This window comes from Mauremys mutica, chromosome 9 (genome assembly GCF_020497125.1).
Source record: "Mauremys mutica isolate MM-2020 ecotype Southern chromosome 9, ASM2049712v1, whole genome shotgun sequence".
Classification (NCBI taxonomy): Eukaryota; Metazoa; Chordata; order Testudines; family Geoemydidae; genus Mauremys; species Mauremys mutica.
Window position 1 is genome coordinate 77406435 of NC_059080.1, and position 18842 is coordinate 77425276.

Here is an 18842-nt window from a genome sequence, read left to right on the forward strand (position 1 = left end):
GGCAGTGTGCACAGTGCTATGTTGGTGGGAAAGCTTCTCTTGCCAACATGGCTTACTGCCACTGATTGGGGGTGGCTTAATTATGTCAACAAGAGAGTTCTCTCCCATTGGCACGGAGCGGCTACACAAGAGATCTTACAGCAGTGCAGCTGCATCGGTACAGCTATGCTGCTGTAAGTTCTCTCATGTAGACATAGACTCAGGTCTTCAGAGACACTTCCTTTGCTCCACACCAAGTAGAAAAACCTTCACCCTATAATTAGAAAACTCCTCCTGCTAAAGTAATCTGTTCTTAGCCAGATACTAACAATTTGAGACACAAATGAGTGAGAAATTTAGAAATGCCAGGCTTAAAAAAAAAACCCTAACATTTGCTAGCCAATTATATTGATTTTAAGACCAAATTCTGCTCTCAGTTACGCATGTGCAACTTCATTGACTTCTGCGGAGTTGGACTAATCTGACCTAGCATATAAGCATATATTGGCTTTACATGAGTATGTCTAGAACTAACAAGATCCATCAAAGAGAGAAATGCCTTCAGTTTTCTATATTAAATAGCATTTATAAAAACAAACTTTTAAAAGGTAGTGAGAGCATCAGAACTGGTAAAGCTACATGAAACCGCAGATGTGTAGCTCATAAATTTATCACATAAGGCAAAGGAAAGGGCTGCAGATTCTTTAAAGTCTGTCTTCAAATTTCAATGACTGTTCACTATAAATTTCTCTATGCCCGATGCCACGAGCATATTAGGATGTGCTATCATTTAGTCGCACTATTTGCTTTTGATAAAAGGTTTAGAAGTGCCTTTGCACATTTCACAGAAAATATAGCTGAAGGGACGTTATAAACCAGTACAACAAGCTGTACAAAACAGACCACATTTTCCATATCATCACAAGAAGCATAGCAAGAAAAACACATGTTAGTAATTGGAAGTGCAGACCAGGACTCAGACCTGGAATACTTAAACGTCTTGCTTGTAGGTGGCATATCTTCAAAAGAAAAACTTATTTTTTAATTCCTAGAGTGTTGAAAAAGGCAACAGACAGAGGCGTAGACTGCTTTTGCTAAAAGGTTAGGAACCGACTATCGCCAGAAGGGCGGTTTATCTTGTTATCCAGTTTTCATTTTTCCTGTGATGTCTGGTAGGATGTTGGCACAATAGCTTCTGGCTCAGGGGCCGGAGCACTATTCCAGCAAACTGATCATTTAAATGTCTGACATGAACCCAACAAAGCAGGTTTTATAACAACACTGGTAGTGTCACAAAATAGCAAAGGGACATGTCATTTTCTTTTGGCAAAAATGATTTCAAAATAGAGACACCTGATATGGAACTGAAAACTGGTTATGTGTACATCCAGTATCCAGAGTGTGTTTGCATGAGGATAGGTGAAAGTTTTGGGGGGGAAGGTTCAAATCACAATTTTGCAGTCTCTGTAAGTATGAACACTTTCCAATTAGACCAGGGGTCGGCAACCTTTCAGAAGTGGTGTGCCGAGTCTTCATTTATTCACTCTAATTTAAAGTTTCACATGCCAGTAATACATTTTAATGTTTTTAGAAGGTCTCTTTCTATAAGTCCATAATATATAACTAAACTATTGTTGTATGTAAAGTAAATAAGGTTTTAAAAATGTTTAAGCTTCATTTAAAATTAAATTAAAATGCAGAGGCCCCCGGACTGGTGGCCAGAACCCGGGCAATGTGAGTGCCACTGAAAATCAGCTCGCGTGCCACCTTCAGCACGCATGCCACAGGTTGCCTACCCCTGAATTAGACTAAATTGAATTATTTGTTTTTAAATAAAATACTGTTCCTGTTCTTATTTAGTAAGTTAATACAGTTTTCTTTTTTAGGATTTTAACACATACATTTCAGCATGGGTGGCAAGTTTGTAAAAATTTTGGTGGGGCCCAGAACCCGCCCCCAACTCCGCCCCCCCCAACTCCGCCCCCACCTGCCTAAGGCTCTGGGAGGGGGCTCGGCTGGGGAGGTCTGGGGTGCAGATCCTGGGCTGGGGATTAGGGTGCAGGAAGGGTGCTGGGTGCAGGCTCTGGGCTGGGGCAGGGGGTGGGTGTGCAGGAGGAGGTGAAAGGTGCAGGCTTTGGGATGGAGTTTGGGGTTGGGAAGGGGTGTGTGGGAAGGGGGAGGGAGTTTGGGGATAGGAGGGAGTGCAGGGTGAGGACTGTGGGGCTGAGGATGAGGGGTACATGATGCTGGAGGGGGCTCAGGGCTAGGGAAGAGGGTTGGGCTGTGGGGTGAGGGCTGTGGATGAGGGGTTCATGATGCGAGGGGGCTCAGGGCTAGGGAAGAGGGTTGGGCTGTGGGTGAGGGCTGTGGATGAGGGGTTCATGATGCAGGAGGGGGCTCAGGGCTAGGGCAGAGGTTTGGAGTGTGGGGTGAGGGCTGTGGATGAGGGGTTCATGATGTGGGGGCGCTCAGGGCTGGGGCAGAGGATTAGGGTGCGGGGGGATGAGGGGTTCATGATGTGGGGGCGCTCAGGGCTGGGGCAGAGGATTAGGGTGCGGGGGATGAGGGCTCTGGCTGGGGCAGAGGATTAGGGTGCAGGGGGATGAGGGCTCTGGCTGGGGCTGAGGATTAGGGTGCAGGGGATGAGGGGTTCATGATGTGGGGGTGCTCAGGGCTGGGGCTGAGGATTAGGGTGCGGGGGGAATGAGGGCTCTGGCTGGGGCTGAGGGTTTGGGGTTGGAGAGGCTCAGGGTAAGGGCAGCCTGCCTTGCCAGTACTGGCAGGGGGCAGGCACTAGGACCCTGCGGCAGCAGACAGCAAATCTGCTGGGAGCCCTCCGGGCAGCAGGCAGGGGAGAGGCGCGCTGCGTTCTGTCAGGCAGGGACGCAACACAACGCGGCGGAGGGGGGGGAACACGCGGAGGGGGGGTGGCAGGCGGGGGCTGGGACCTGCTCCAGGCAGGGTCGCGGTGGCGGGGGGAGACCTGCGGTGGCCGGGGCCGATCCAGGCAGGACCGGGGGGGGGGGGGGGGGCAGGAAGAGACCCAGCTCCAACTATTGCTGGAGCAGGGCGCCCAGCCCTGAATATTGCTGGGGCCCGGGCCCCACACAAATATATAACCTGCCGCCCATGCATTTCAGTGGTCTATCTAGATCAGTACTTGGATTGTAAAACCAGAAATCATGATACAGAACCTGATACAGAGCTGATGAAAGAAAAGAGTTAGCCTACTGTGCAGCCAAAATTCCCAAGGACTTGCTGTACCATCTCACAAAGAAATAGCTAGGCCCAGTAAAACCCCTGTAATTTGTGTTGAAGAAATCACCAAGTCAATTAAATTAATGTTGACACTGTGGAAATTAATGTTTTACTTCTATCGCAGTAGTGTCTAGACCTAATAACAGACTAGGATCCTATTTTTCTAGACCCTGTACAAACACAGAAAAGATTGCTCCAAAATATGTGGGGGTGGGAGTTTGAATAAAGTGTACGGAGTAGCTGAAGGTGAAGTCAGTGGAGTTGTCCCAGGGATGAACTTGACCCAAAGTATTTTCCTTTCACTATAGTATGGCATCCAAATCCCTTCAAGGAGAAATCCCCAACTAAACCAATGGGCGGTGCCCCACCTGGCTTTTATTTTTAATCTCTTGAATCCTCATTAAGACCCCTCCCACACCACCTTTAATTTAAAAATACTTTTTTTGTTTTGTTTTCTTTTTTAAATCACTACTTAATGGATTTGACTCTCTGCCTTTCCCCAAAATCTTTGGGGAAATCCTGTCTTAAAAGTTATAATGTGTGGGTTTTCTCCCTCTTTTTTTTTTTTTTTGGTACTATATGGTGAAGATAAAGGTGGCAACATCAGCTAAAGTGTTGACATGAGCAAAAGAAAAACATGTCCCATCTTTTTCCTTTTGAGCCTTTATTTTAGGATTGCTATGAATACACAGTGAACCACAGGCAGCTGTGATTTTAAATAATATGCACAGAGCAAAGTGTTGGTATTACCATTTAGTGTGACTCACTAGCCTTTTGGAGTTTATTCAGGTTTCTTCTTCAGATGTCCATTCTCGTGACACATCTGCTACTGTCCACTGACTTGCATAGCACAACCAGTAACAGCTTTGTACTGTAAATATCCAAGCAGTGACAGTTGTTAGGAAAAAAACAAGTGGTGAGAGCGTGGGGTGAATTTACCCTAGGTAGGGGCTAGTCATCAGTAAAGTACTTATTATAAAAAACCATGAAAATGAGTATATCTTTTGTATTGCTGCCATAGGTGACTCTTTACAACTTAAAGATTTCTGGAGTCTTTTCAATGTGTGAAAAGAGATCCCAGCTGAATTACATATGCAGAGAACATATACACACAAACTCAATGGCCAGCTCTCTACTAAAATCTGGTTTATACCCCCAACCAGACCTCTTTGATCTAACTGTCTGATCTTGGGCAAGTAACCTGACCTCTCTATGCTTCATTTTCTCCACGTGTAAAAGAAGTTATACTACTTACCTTTGTAAAGAACTTTAAGATTCTCAGATGAAAGGTGCAATATAAACCCAAAGAATTATTAATTATTATTCTTATTATTTCTTAAGCATATAAGGAAGGTTTTTATTTCCATTTTTAGTTTCCTCTTAAATCTTCATGGCTGTTATATTCACTAAGGCTCAGATTCAGCAAAATCGAGAGGACTTACCGTAAGCACATGCTTAAAGTTAAGCACATTCCTAAGTGTTTTGCTGACTCTGCAGGTACCTAAGAATCCAAGCCATTCAGCAAAAGTATTCAGATTATTTATTTTTTTCATTCTTGAAAATCTAGTATTTAAACTGTTTCTTTTAAAATCCATTCCATTTGTAAGTGGTTCTCACATCCCTCCACCTGACATAGATCAATGTAAATAGAATAGCTTTGTTTTGAAAGCATTTAAGCAACTGCTGCTGCAGAATCTAACAATCTAATACATGCAATGGACTTGATCAGATAGAGGAAAGGCTCAAGGCAGATTTCTTCTACCAGAACTTTGTACTGCAGCTTTGAGAATGATAAAATGTAATGGTGGTGAAGGCATTTTTTATAGAATACTTGAATGTAAAAGTATTGGGGTGATATATTTTTTCTGTCCTCCTCAAAGGGATTTGCCATGGAGGTTCCAAAACAAAAAGCCTCTTGACAATGTCAGAACCTTATCTCAAGCAGTAACAATGTTGTTATTCCCTTGTTCCTGAGATTACAGAAAGAAATAATAGACAGACTTGCTTTGATCCACTGGAGTGCGCAGCCCCCTCCTCCCCCCCCGGAGCACTGCTTTACCACGTTATATCCAAATTTGTGTTATATCGGGTCGCGTTATATCGAGGTAGAGATGTAGTATAATAAACAGCCAGTTCCACTCCTTTTTTTTTTCAGTTAGGAAATGACTTGCAATACTTACCCAGATTTGGCTGGGACATTGCCATTGATCTTTGCGGCACTGGTGTAGAAGTCGCTGCAGGGTGATGGTTCATATGATTCAGTGGCTGATTCATGGTCTTTCGAGGGTCTTGCCATGTCGTAATTTTTTCAATATGACTGCAAAAGGGAAAGAAAGGGTGATCAATTTAAAAGGAAAATCTCAAGCATATTATGCAGATTGTCAGAGCATAGGTGCCATAAAAGGAATCAATTATTCCTCAGATCCTTCATTTATCCATCCTTCTCGATTCACCCCAATCCATTTATGAACACCTATAATGCTGTCCTTTACTTTTACTCTTGAATGAATTGCAGCCCTCCAGTCTTCTATCTGCTGTGACACCACTTTGCTTACCTTTCCGTATGGATCACCTTCACAAATTTGGACAAATGGTGGCACTCACAATGATATCTTTGACAAATTAGATGTCTTCAGGTCATAGGACCTGATAAAACACAGCCTAGAATACTCAAGGAACTGAGGGAGGAGATATCTGAGCCATTAGCGGTTATCTTCAAAAAGTCACAGAAGACGGGAGAAATTCCAGACGACTGGAAAAGAGAAAATATAGTGCCAATCTATAAAAAGGGAAATAACAACAACCCGGGGAAATACAGACCAGTCATCTTAACTTCAGTAACCGGAAAGATAATGGAGCAAATAATTAAGGAATCAATTTGCAAACACCTAGAAGATAATAAGGTGACGAATAACAGTCAGCATGGATTTGTCAAGAACAAATTGTGTCAAACCAATCTAATAGCTTTCTTTGACAGGGTAACAAGCATTGTGGAATGGGGGGAAGTGATAGATGTGGTATATCTTGATTTTAGTAAGACTTTTGATGCTGTCTCACATGACCTTCTCATAAACAAACTAGGGAAATACCTTATAATAGCTCCATGTAGGTTGTAAGTGCATAACTGGTTGGAAAACTGTTCCCAAGAGTACTTACCAGTGGTTCACAGTCAAGCTGAAAGGGCACACCGAGTGGGGCCCCACAGGGATCAGTTCTGGTTCCGGTTCTGTTCGATATCTTCATCAGTGATTTTAGATAATGGCATAGAGAGTACACTTATAAAGTTGGTGGACAATACCAAGTTGGGATGGGTTGCAAGCGTCTTGGAGTATAGGATTAAAATTCAAAATGATCTAGACAAACTGTAGAAATGGGTCTGAAGTAAATAGGATGAAATTTAATAAGGACAAATGCAATGTACTCCACTTAGGAAGGAACAATCAGTTGCACACATACAAAGTGGGAAATGACTGCCTAGGAATCGCAGAAAAAGATCTGGGGGTCACAGTGGATCACAAGCTAAATATGAATCAACAGTGTAACACTCTTGCAAAAAAAGCAAACATAATTCTGGGATGTGTTAGCAAGAGTGTTGTAAGCAAGACACGATAAGTAATTCTTCCGCTCTACTTGGTGCCAATTAGGCCTCAACTGGAGTATTGAGTCCAGTTCTGGGTGCCACATTTCAGGAAAGATGTGGACAAATTGGAGAAAGTCCAGAGAAGAGCAACAAAAATGATTAAAGGTCCACTACAATTTTCACAGAATCATAGAAATGTAGGGCTGGAAGAGACCTTGAAAGTCCAACCCCCTTGAGATAGGACCAAGAAAGCCTAGATCATCCCTGAAAGGTATCTGTCCAACTGCTCTTAAAAACCACCAACAATGAGGATTCCACGACCTCCCTTGAAAGCCTATTCCAGAGCTTAAATACCCTTATGGTTAGAAAAAGTTTTTCCTAATATCTAATCTAATTCTCCTTTTCTGCAGATTAAGCTCATTACTTCAGTGAACATGGAGAACAATTGATCACAGTCCTCCTTATAACAGTCCTTAACATACCTGAAGACTCATCAGTAAGGCTATGATATAGTCACGGTTATTTTTAGTAAAGTCATGGACAGGTCATGGGCAATAAACAAAAAGTCACAGCCAGCGACCTGTCCATGACTTTTACTAAAAATACCCCTAACTAAAACTTATGTGCTGGGGGAGGTGGGGGAGGGCACTCCAGCAGATGCTGCTGCTCTGGGGTGGGTGCTCTAGTGGTCACTGTTGCTTCTGAGGGGGGGCCCGTGGCCCCATTGCTGCTCCTGGGGTGGGGCAGCCCATGGCCCCACTGCCATTTCTCCGGCTGTTGGGGTGGGGAGGCCCTGAGGCACCGTTGCTACTCCTAGACCACTGCTCCGGGGCAGCCCAAGCAATGGCCAGTGTGGCTGGCCCTAGGGATGCCGGACCAGCGGCCAGTGTGGCTGCAGCTGCGGAAGTCACGGAGATTCTGGAAAGTCATGGAATCCCTGACTTCTGTGACCTCCGTGAAAGACTTGCAGCCTTACTCATCAGGTCCACCCTCAGTCTTCTTTTCTTAAGACTAAACATGCTCAACTTTTTAACCTTTCCTCGTAGGTCAGGTTTTCTAACCCTTTTATCATTTTTGTTGCTCTCCTCTGAACTCTCTCCAATTTATCCACATCTTTTCTAAAATGTGGCACCCAGAATTGGACACAGTATTCCAGCTGAGACCTCACCAGCGCCAACATGACAGTTGCCTCCCGTGTCTTTCACACGACACTCCTGTTAATACACACCAGAATGATATTAGCCTTTTTTGCAACTGCACCACATTGTTGACTCATATGCAATTTGTGATCCACTATAACCCCCAGATCCTTTTCAGCAGAACAACCACTTAGCCAGTTATTTCCCATTTTGTAGTTGTGCATTTGATTTTTCCTTCCTACAAATACTTACACATATCTTTATTGAATTTCATCTTGTCAATTTCAGACCAATTCTTGATTTGTCAAGGTCATTTTGAATTCTCATCCTGTCCTCCAGAGTGCTTGCAACTCCTCCCAGCTTCATGTCATCTGCAAATTTTAGACCCATACCCCACTCCATTATCCAAGTCATTAATGAAAATATTGAAAAATACCAGACCCAGGACTGACCCATGCAGGATACCGATATGCCCTTCCCAGTCTGACGGTGATTGACCATTGATAACTATTCTTTGAGTACTGTCATTCACCCACTTGTGCACCCATCTTATAGTAACTTAATCTAGACCACTTTCTTAGTTTGCTTATGAGAATGTCATGTGGGACTGAGTATAAAGCCTTACTAAAATCAAGATGTATCATATCTATTGCTTACCTCCTATCCACTAAGCCAATAACCCTGTCAAAGAAGGAAATTAGATTGGTTTTGCATGATGTGTTCTTGCCAAGACTACGCTGGCTAATCCTTATAACTCTTTTATCCTCTAGGTGCTTACACACTGTTTAATAATTTGTTCCAGTATCTTTCCAGGTACTGAAGTTAGGCTGGTCTATAATTCTCTAGGCCCTCTTTGTTCTTGTTTTTAAGGACAGGAACTATGTTCGCCCTTCTCCAATCCTCTGGGAATTCACCCATCCTCTGTGAGCTCTTGGTTCTGAGACTGCTTCAGCTAGTTCCTTAACTACCCTAGGATGAATTTCATCAGGCCCTGATGACCTGAATATATCTAATTTATCTAAATATTCTTTAACCTGTTGTAACACTTTAGAGTGCTCTACAATTACTTCAGTCTGTGACTTGAGTGGTAAATCCAGCACTCCAGCCCCACTCAAAATCCTTGTGGCTTGCCTCATTTCAGATCTTGAGTGCATAGTCTGCGCAGATGTCTCAGAAGCGGTGGAGAAGAATGCCCTGACACTGTTACTAAATATGAATTGGAAACACAGCAAATTGGTATCAGACTGCTATAGATTTGCTGTGTTCACAATTCACACACACACACACACACACACACTTATCTGTGTGTGTTTTTGCATATTTATAGGAACGAGGGTGCCCCAGGCCCTGTATACAGGACCCATCACTGGTATCTTCACTGGACTCTATTCCGGACCAATTGTCACCACCTTCCTGTTATCACAGTCTCCACCCCTCATCTTAAGACTCCAGATGCCTCTTCCTCTCTGGGAGAGCTGAAAATCAGGTTACAGCTGTCAAGCTATCTGGAGTGGCTCACAAACGCGACTGCCAACCTCAGGACAGACTGTTACAAACCAAGGCACAAACCCCAAACTGGGTGTGAGTTCTATACTTAGATTTCACCAACCAAGTATCAGGTGTGAACTCCTCAAGCACTGTAACAGCCTTAACATGGAGTCACAGTCAGTCCCCTTGGTCCAGTCTATCTTGCCACCCAGGCAAGCTTGTTTTTGTGATAGATGGCCCCTTGCACTAAAAATCACAACAACATTCAGGTTACTTCCAGTCCCAAAGGACCAGCCACCTACCCTGGGCCAATTGTATGTGAGATCTCATACCAAAGTCAATGCTTGTAGCCAATCCTATAATAAACTTCTGAAGATTTATTAACTAAGAAAAGAAATAGAGTTATTTACAAGGTTAAAGCAGGTAAACACACACATGCATTAATTTCAGGCTTAGGTTTTAAAAGTAATAGGAGCTGCTGTAATGTGCAAGCTCCTTATGTCCTTTAGGGCTAAACCAAGCTAAATAGCCGGGGATCCCTTGCTAATGCTTAGAAGTCTTGCCCTCTCCTGAAGTCCAAGGGATAACAATTTCTTCTTTGCAGGGATTTTTATTCCCTTCCCCCAGAGCTCAAGCTGATGGGAGGGTCTGTGCAAATGTCCTCTTCATAGGTGTAGAAGTAGCAATTAACTAAGTATTTTGTCCACTGATGTTCCACAATGGCTTGTCTGGTGTCTATGGGCCCTCTTTTGTTGGAGAGGAGGTGACACCTGTCATGGTAAGCTAGTATTTCACAGTTGGTAATGCTTCTCTCCTGACTGTGGAGAGCTTTAGGGCAAACATTTTTAGTTACAGACAATATTAGCTCATAACATGGGGTACAGGTTTTATATGTAAGATTAATACATGGAGCATCCTACAAGCATTTCATTAAAATCGAAACACCAAACACATTCTTAAAACTCTAATATCCACTTTAACAATACTAATACATAGATGAGCCACACTGGTTTCCAGCTATGTAATTGTCAGTGTTCAGTGAGGCCTAAGGAGCCGTGGCATTAGCTAGCACCTAGTTTGCCAACGTCACAACAGCCTACTGTGATGGTACCATCCCACTCCTCCAAAAACTCTAAAGTCAGGTTTGGATATTGCCAGAAATAATATAAACCCCAAGCAGAAAAAATCCTTAGCAAAGTGAACAAGTAGTTTTGAGGCTGTCTTTATACCTCTGATAATTGTTTGCTTGCTTGTTTTTACTTTTCATTTCACATTTAACCTACTCCCTCCAAGTCTCCACAACTGTAGATCACACACCTGAGTCACTTCCTTTCAAGCCTCGCCTTAATACTTTCTCCTTAGCTGATCACACAGACTATAGCAATACACCTCACTCATGTTTCCCTTCCCCCAGTATTTCATCTTTCCATCTTGCCCTCCATGCAAGCCTTTACCTATTAACATTTCAGCTTTTTCCTTGTATTCTACTTCACTTTCCCTTTCTGTCAGTATAAGAATCATTGTAGCCAGTTCTGTGAAATGATCTCTTTCAAGTCTACCTCCAACTCTAAAGTGTTAGAAATGGTTTGTATGAAAGATGCAGTTATAAAAATAAATTTGGCAATGTTTTCTAGTCAGTGTATAGTCCAATTTACTTTTAAATAGGGTGAGGGGTAATTATAGCAACTGTTAATTCTATTTAAAGGCCCACCATTCTGTGTGAACTGGCGCACTAAATTCAAGTAAAAAGATTAAATTTAATCAGGGTTGTGCATTTGGGACTTCTAACAAACATATAGGGGGGAAAATGTACTATCCAAGTAGGGATAAGCATGTATTAAAACATAATCTTTAGAAATTACGGAAATACTATCTTAATTAATCTTATGTCAGAATAAATTCTTCACTTTCAAGTTATTTTACAATCCTTTAAAATGCAGTCAAGATAAAAAAATTAAGCCAGATTAAATTTTCCTTCTAAGTGACTTTCAAAGGCAGATACAGCTTTATAAACTGCAAGCATACAATCCTTTAGAAGAACTTGATGCACAAGTTAAAGTATTTATGAAGCCAGTTGTATTAGGTAACCCATAACTTGTCAGAACGTGCCTGTGATTCTTACTACAAAACAGAAACCTTAAACTGCAACTACCAATTATGTACAATAGGAAGGGCTTTTAACAAAAAGAAAAACACACAAGAATACTAAAATGCCTAGCTTTAAAATCTTCCTCTCTTATCAAAGTTCCTTTCAGTATTAGCATTCTTGCATTTCAATGATTTCCTACAAGCAACAGGCACTAATAGACTAAGGCCTGGTCTACACTAAAAAGGGGGTTCGAATTAGGGTACGCAAATTCAGCTACGTGAATAGCGTAGCTGAATTCGAAGTACCCTAATTCGAACTACTCACCCGTCCAGACGCGGCGGGGTCGAACTCCGCGGCTCCAAGGTCGACTCCGCCACCACCGTTTGCAGTGGTGGAGTACCGGAGTCGACCGCGGTGCTTCCGGAGTTCGAACTATCGCGTCTAGATCAGACGCGATAGTTCGAACTCCGAGAAGTCGAACTCACCGCGTCGACCCGGACGGTAAGTGTAGACTAGCCCTAAGAAACATGATTACTTTTTTCTCATTCAGACCAGAAGCAGTGATCACATACAGGGTTGCAATACTTGAGTCAGTATTGAAGATATTAATGATATTTGCAATTTATATGTTTATTTTACTTCTTTTGATTCATGGGTATAACAAAGGTACCTATCCCAAGCTCTTATTTGTACATACTTTAAAAGCATCATTATATAAACAATACATGACTATTAAATAAGCCAGCAATTTCTACCCACCCCACACAGGAAAATCAGCAAGAAGAAATAAAGTCAAACCCAAACTGTACTCCACTTCATCCGTATATACCAGGCCTTATCATGCCCCTCCTCTTCTCAAAGCCTGGGTAAATAGATTGGCCTTGCAGAATGCCCTGGACTATTTCAGACCTTGCGCGTGGGGACCAAGCTCCAATGTTACGGCACTTTAGGATGAGACAATATATCCTTACAGGTAAATATATTTTTTAGTTTAACAAAACAATGGAATTGAAACTCTTTGTTTTTATTAATACATCTATCCTAGTACTATCTGTGATATACTATAAATGCCACGGTCAAGTGATAGCTGTTCTTTTGGAAACATTTGTCACATTTGTCTGTCAGAGCGCTTGATTTCTGATCACCAAATTAGGATGAAATGAGTTGCCATTCTGTAAAGGAGGTTTTTCCCCCCTCTTTGTATCATGAGCCAATTCTCCGCCCATTTCATGTTATTTAAAATATGCCCACTGAAGATGCCCTGCCTACAAGGGATTACAAGGAACAGCTCTGCCATTTGCTTCCTGTGAACTTTGTGCCTTTTCTTAGCTATTAGTACAGTCAGGATTAAAACAGCACAAAACATGAAGAAACCAAACAACATCTGATATAAATAAACAAAGAATCATTTTTAACCTAAAATATTTCTAGAAAGTATTATTGCAATCTTACACAAAAATCAGCACAATCTGCACATTTTGTCTTTACTAACTGTAAGTTAAAGATGTAAAACAAATTTAATCAAACAAGCCATGTCACTGCAATAAAACCCTTCTCAGATAAAAAGACTTACAAAAACTGATGATAAAAATGTTCTGCAAATTGCCATGCAAAGCAGCTAGTCACAAAACTGTAGCTGCAACTAATACTGGTATTGTTCAAAAACTTTATCCTGTTTACATGGACAACAATAATCTGTGCCTTAATTATACATGTGAGAAGTAACGCAATGATAACCATGTGACAAGGCTTCTGAACATCCCAAAGAATTGAGAAATTGATCCAAAAATGTAGGGATCACAGATCTAAAACTATCCAACTGCATGAAAAAAACCCCCAGGAATGCTCTATGTAAATTTGAAATGTTCTCAATAGCCTTAGCCAAAAGCCACAAGTGCCCTGAATTGCCTGTGTTGGTGCCAATCTAGCAGTGTACAAACATATCTACTCCGTTCAAAAACATGAAGACAGAGTTTCTAATATAGGGGCTGAAGTATAGTGTTCATATTGTCATTCTCAAGATCAAGGAATTGTTGATCACTACTGGAACTTTTAACTAAGCCCACTAGACAGGTTTTTATCCCATTATTCAAGGAAAAGACTGTGATTGACCGACACTGTTTATTTAACATTACTAGATGTGAAGAGTTATTGTTAGGAAAAAAAAAACAAACTAGTACTAGTACAGGTTTAAAACTAACACCAACTCTAAAAATTAGATTCCAACTCTAAAGGATCTTGTAAAAAAAAAAATTATATGGCATTTAGAGAGGTAGCAGCAAGTATGAAAACAGGAAGATGGTTCATTTTCCACTCATATCCAATGCTGTTTTTTAACATAACAATAAATCACAGCTCTCTGGATAGTTTTTGTTAACCTTTTGGAGACCAAACTAAGCCCTTGCAAAAGCAGATACATCCCCCCATTCCATTGAAATCAATGGATTTATACCAGGGTAACTGAAATCAGAATTTGGCCCAATGTCTTGTTACCTGGACCAGAAAGGTCTAGGTTGGACACTGAAAAAGCTGCATGGGGTGAGCCTTATACCAATCCCAATGACCTGTTGGTTATCAGAACTGACAAGCTTCAATTCACAGCAATCTCTTTTATGCTAAAGGCTGATGAGCAAAACATGGAATTTCGTGAGTGGGTTTCAAACTTTCTTGTAGCTCCTTGTGTTCAGTCTAAAGTTCAAACACTCCTTTAGAGGAGAATCCAGGCAACGCATGACATTCCAATATCAGAACCAATTAAGACAGTGGTTCTCAAAGTTGGTCCACCTCTTGTTCTGGGAAAGCCCCTGGTCGGCCGGGCTGGTTTGTTTACCTGCCGCGTCCGCAGGTTCGGCCGATCGCGGCTCCCACTGGCTGCGGTTCGCCACTCCAGGCCAATGGGGGCTGCAGGAAGCGGCGTGGGCCGAGAGATGTGGGAAAATGTTACCAGTTAAACCTATACGGTTATACAGAGAAAGCACCTTTGCAGATACTTATACTGGAATATAACGATATTGGTTTAAATTTAGACCTTAGGTTATAATGTAAAACTTCTTTGGGGTAGACAAGGCTTAAGAGGTAAGACTTGTTTCGGCAGTGTAGTTGTAGCCATGTCAGTCCCAGGATGTTAGGGCTGGTCTACACTAAGGGGGAAAATCGATATAAGATACGCAACTTCAGCTACGTGAATAACGTAGCTGAAGTCGAAGTATCTTATATCGATCACTTACCCGTCCTCACGGCGCGGGATCGATGTCCGGGGCTCTCCATGTCGACTCCGCCACCGCCGTTCGCGGTGGTGGAGTTCCGGAATCGATAGGAGCGCGTTCGGGGATCGATATATCGCGTCTAGATGAGACGCGATATATCGATCCCTGAAAAATCGATCGCTACCCGCCGATACGGCAGGTAGTGAAGACGTAGCCTTAGAGAGACAAGCTGGGTGAGGTAATATCTTTCATTGGACCCACTTCTGTTGGTGAGAGAGACAAACCACTCAAAAGCTTGTCTCTCTCATCAATAGAAGTTATTTCTATTTCTAAATTACTGTGAGGCACTCACATATTACAGTGATGCGGGCCATATAAGTAGACAGAAAAGACAAAATGCAAGAGTAGGATTTTCAAAAATGCTCAGCTGTGGGCTAACAGTCCTCTCCCCGACATCAAAGGGAGCTTTACCATTCATGACTTCAAACATGAGCTGTATGCCCATGAACTCTGGGATCTTAGTGGCTGTCCCATCTTTGTAACATGGTAAAGCAAAAGTCCTTATCTATTTTTAATAAGATTTTTATGATTCTGTTCCATCTCTAACTCCTAGTGCTTTGTGACAAGTTTCCTATCTGAGTGTGGGCTTCCCACTTTAAAATGTTAAAGTTCTTTAGAATTTTGAGCTAATTCATGTATCATATTTTCAAACTGTTAGGCTCTAAACCCTGACTTCCACTGCTGCCTTGCCAAGAGGGATCAGTTAGTTTAAATTAGCAAGCACTAGCATGAAAAGTCTGTTAGTCCTCCTTTTGCCATTACCCACTCTAATGATAACTTGACCTCACTGGTTTCTATTTCATGGATTTTTTTTTCCAGCCCCATGAGATTCAAACCTAGTCATCAAAAAAGACGAAGGGGAGAGGAGGAGGGATGAACTAATCTGAAATCTATTATTTTGCAAGTGTGCTGTCACATAAAATAATACAAGTTTACAATTTGGCTATCACTATAGTAATCATATGGGCTTCTTTACCAAAGGTTTGTCACAGGGACGAAAAGAGTGGATTTTGTGACTGAGCCACATCAAAGTAAATCTGCTTTAAGGCAAGGGAGAAGCTGATGACTCATCAACATCAACAACCCACATGTTCTGACTCATTTACTGCTCTTCACAGGGTGACAGCTCACATTGTGCTAGAGAACAGTCATCCACTTCCGGCTATACAACCATTATTAAACATTGGGAAATCTGTTTACATCTCTGTAAGCAGAGCCAAGTCATTGCCCAACTTTTTTTTCCTTCCTGTTCCCTGAAAGAAAGGAAGAGGGGGGAAAAGACGTCTTTTCTCAATTCAGAGTAACTGCAAGTGCTTTAGTATTGTACCATGTGGTGGGCAGAGTTTTATATAAATGGATAGTTTTTTTGTTTTGTTTTTTAATTTAAAAAGCTGACCTCGGGCCACAACACTGTGGTCTAGTGATCTCACTCACTGAGCTACACTGCAATTTCTGGTAAAATTACAGCCAGATCCAAGCCACACAAAAGTTCAATGACCCCTAGTATGAAGGCTCCAGTAATGAAAGAGTAACTGTACATCAGGGAGTTAGAGTGTAATGGAACTGCCTTCAATATGTTAGTGTTTCAGGAGCTTATTTTAGAAAACAATCTATTTGCACAGAACAGACATACGGCAAATATCTGCACTAAGAGCTTCCATTTACTGCCCAGCCAGTGACCTCCAACGTGCTCTGAAATAAACCACTCTTTCATGCAATAAGGTAACAGCTCTTTCCTCCCTAGAGCGATAACTGCTACTTTTGGCAGATTGTTATGAATTATACATTTTAATCACCATTTTCCCTCTCTCTAAGTGACATTGTTTTAAGTAACTGTTAATGTCAGAAGCAAGCTGACCAAGTATTCTCTCAAGATCAAGGTGGGACACACCTCACATTCAGAAGGCCTGCATTCAATCAAGGCTCTCGCTTTGCATGACCAAAGTATATGCATATGACCAGCAGAAATCAAGTACTAATTTAAATGTTCTTCACCCTAGTTATTGTCTAAACCTAAGCTGCAGGCCTGATCCTGTGAGGCACTAATATTGAGAGTGTTCAGATTCTTGAGTGCTATAAGGGGTTAAGCTTCAGCAGAGCATTTAAAGTTGCCTGAATGTTCTGCAGGACACTCCCCAGTGCCACACTTCTTGTGAATTCTCACAGACTCTGTCACCCTCAGGACTGACTAGGGAATTTTAGGAAAAAATTCCCACCGGTAACAATGGGAATGGGAAGCCTATATAAAGATAAGGCACCAGCAGCTTTCGATATTTCTACCACAGCAGTTAAACCTGTCCAGTAGGGTTCCCACTGGTATCACTGGTATGGCTGAACCTGAGGTAGCACTAGTGGGATTTCTTTCCTAAAATCCCAGTATAGATTTGGCCTCAGAGATAGGAACTAGTTGCAGGGACAGAGACAGAATATAGCTAGGCTAGAATTACACAGCACTGTGTTTAATTTATAAACTTATTTCTTGTTGTTAGTTAAGGGGCTTGGGTGTGGGTGCAGAAGGGGGCTCAGGGATGGGACAGTGCATTGGGGTGAGCAAGGGGTATGGGCTCTGCGGGTGGGGTCATAAATAAGGGGTTCAGGGTGCAGGAGGGGCCTCAGAGCTGAGGCAGGGTCCAGGAGGGGGTGCGGGCTCCAGGTGGCGGAAGCGGTGATGTGTCCCTCCAACTCCTCGGCAGAAGCATGGCCAAGCAGCGCTGCACTTGCTGCCCCCATCCACAGGAGCATCCCCAGCAGCTCCCATTGGCTGCAGTTCCCGGCCAATGAGAACTGCGGAGCTGGCACTCGGGGTGGGGACAATGCGTGCGGAGCCCCCCCTGGCTGCGCTTCTGCCTAGGACTTGGAGAGACATGTTGCAACTTCCAAGGAGTCACATGGAGCCCGGTAGGGAGCCTGCCAGCCCCACGCCAACCAGACTTTTAACGGTCCAGTGAGTGGTGATGACCGGAGCTGCCAGGATGCCTGGACACCTGGCAATCCTATCTAAGGTCCCTTTACATCGCCAGAGTGGTGTAAAGGCACTTTACTGCGATTGAGACTCAGGCAAGCCTCCATCTCTAAAGATTGAGCCCAAGGTTCAGATGTTTGGTTTTGTTTATTTTTATGTGTATGAAGTCCTCTCATTTACCAGCATTTCAGCAACTGTCTTCTATTATAGAGTACTTTGATTTAGGGTACAGATGAGGAGGAAACCTGTATTATTACCTTCCTAGCTGTTGTTTCCTTTTGCAAGACAAGTTCTGGCCTGCTGCAGCTACTGTTCCCCCAAGCTCTTTGGACACTCCCTACCCAAAAGGAAGTCCAAAGGCTCTCACCTCACCAGTGCTGAGCAAATGCTATACAGAATTCTCTGTGTTTGTGTGCTCTTGCATGCACATGTGTATTTCTAATAAGAAAAAGAAGAAAGTCTATCCAATCCTTTTTCTTTTTCTAATCTAATTTGCTTTAAGGTTTCACTACTTGACTACCATATTATATAACAACAGTGCTAGGAAAGGATTCACCGAACCATATGAAAAAGCAATATTTAATTTTATTAAGTGAATGTCAACAGCAAATCAACATTTCAGCTGGCATGGAGTGTATAATGTCACAGGGAGAGAGAAATAATATGATTTCTTTATCCATTTATTATGGTGGCACCTGCAAGTATCAGTGTCATTAGTGGCCTTGTCAGTGTTTCCATTAGATGTCTTATTTTCAGGGTTTTGTAACAGAACAGTAAAAATTTTGCTCCCGACAGAAACGTGGCATCCCAGATCTCAACCTGGGAGTAGACTTTATTGCACAACTGAAGGGGCGATGAGGAAGCAAATTATAACTATTTTTACATTTAAAAAATTTACACCAATTTAGGATTTTTTGTTGTTGTTGCTCTCCTAAAACTACTGTAATGCTATTTATATGTTTCTGATGTTCCACTCCTTTACTATTAGTTTTATATTATTTTCTTTAGAAAATGAAAGAAAAATTTCTGGTGCACTATTCATATTTTGTCTTTTAGTTAAATTAATATCTTTGGCACATTT

General features: G+C 42.2%; 1 protein-coding gene across 1 annotated transcript in view; it reads right to left on the reverse strand.

Annotated features, from left to right (window-relative positions):
• The window catches only part of WWTR1 (WW domain containing transcription regulator 1), a 120245-nt gene that overhangs the window by 45718 nt on the left and 55685 nt on the right, over positions 1–18842 (reverse strand). Inside the window, exon 2 of the mRNA XM_045030617.1 lies at positions 5418–5554. Within this exon, the coding sequence (XP_044886552.1) occupies positions 5418–5554 (137 nt within the window). The remainder of the gene's footprint in view (positions 1–5417; positions 5555–18842) is intronic.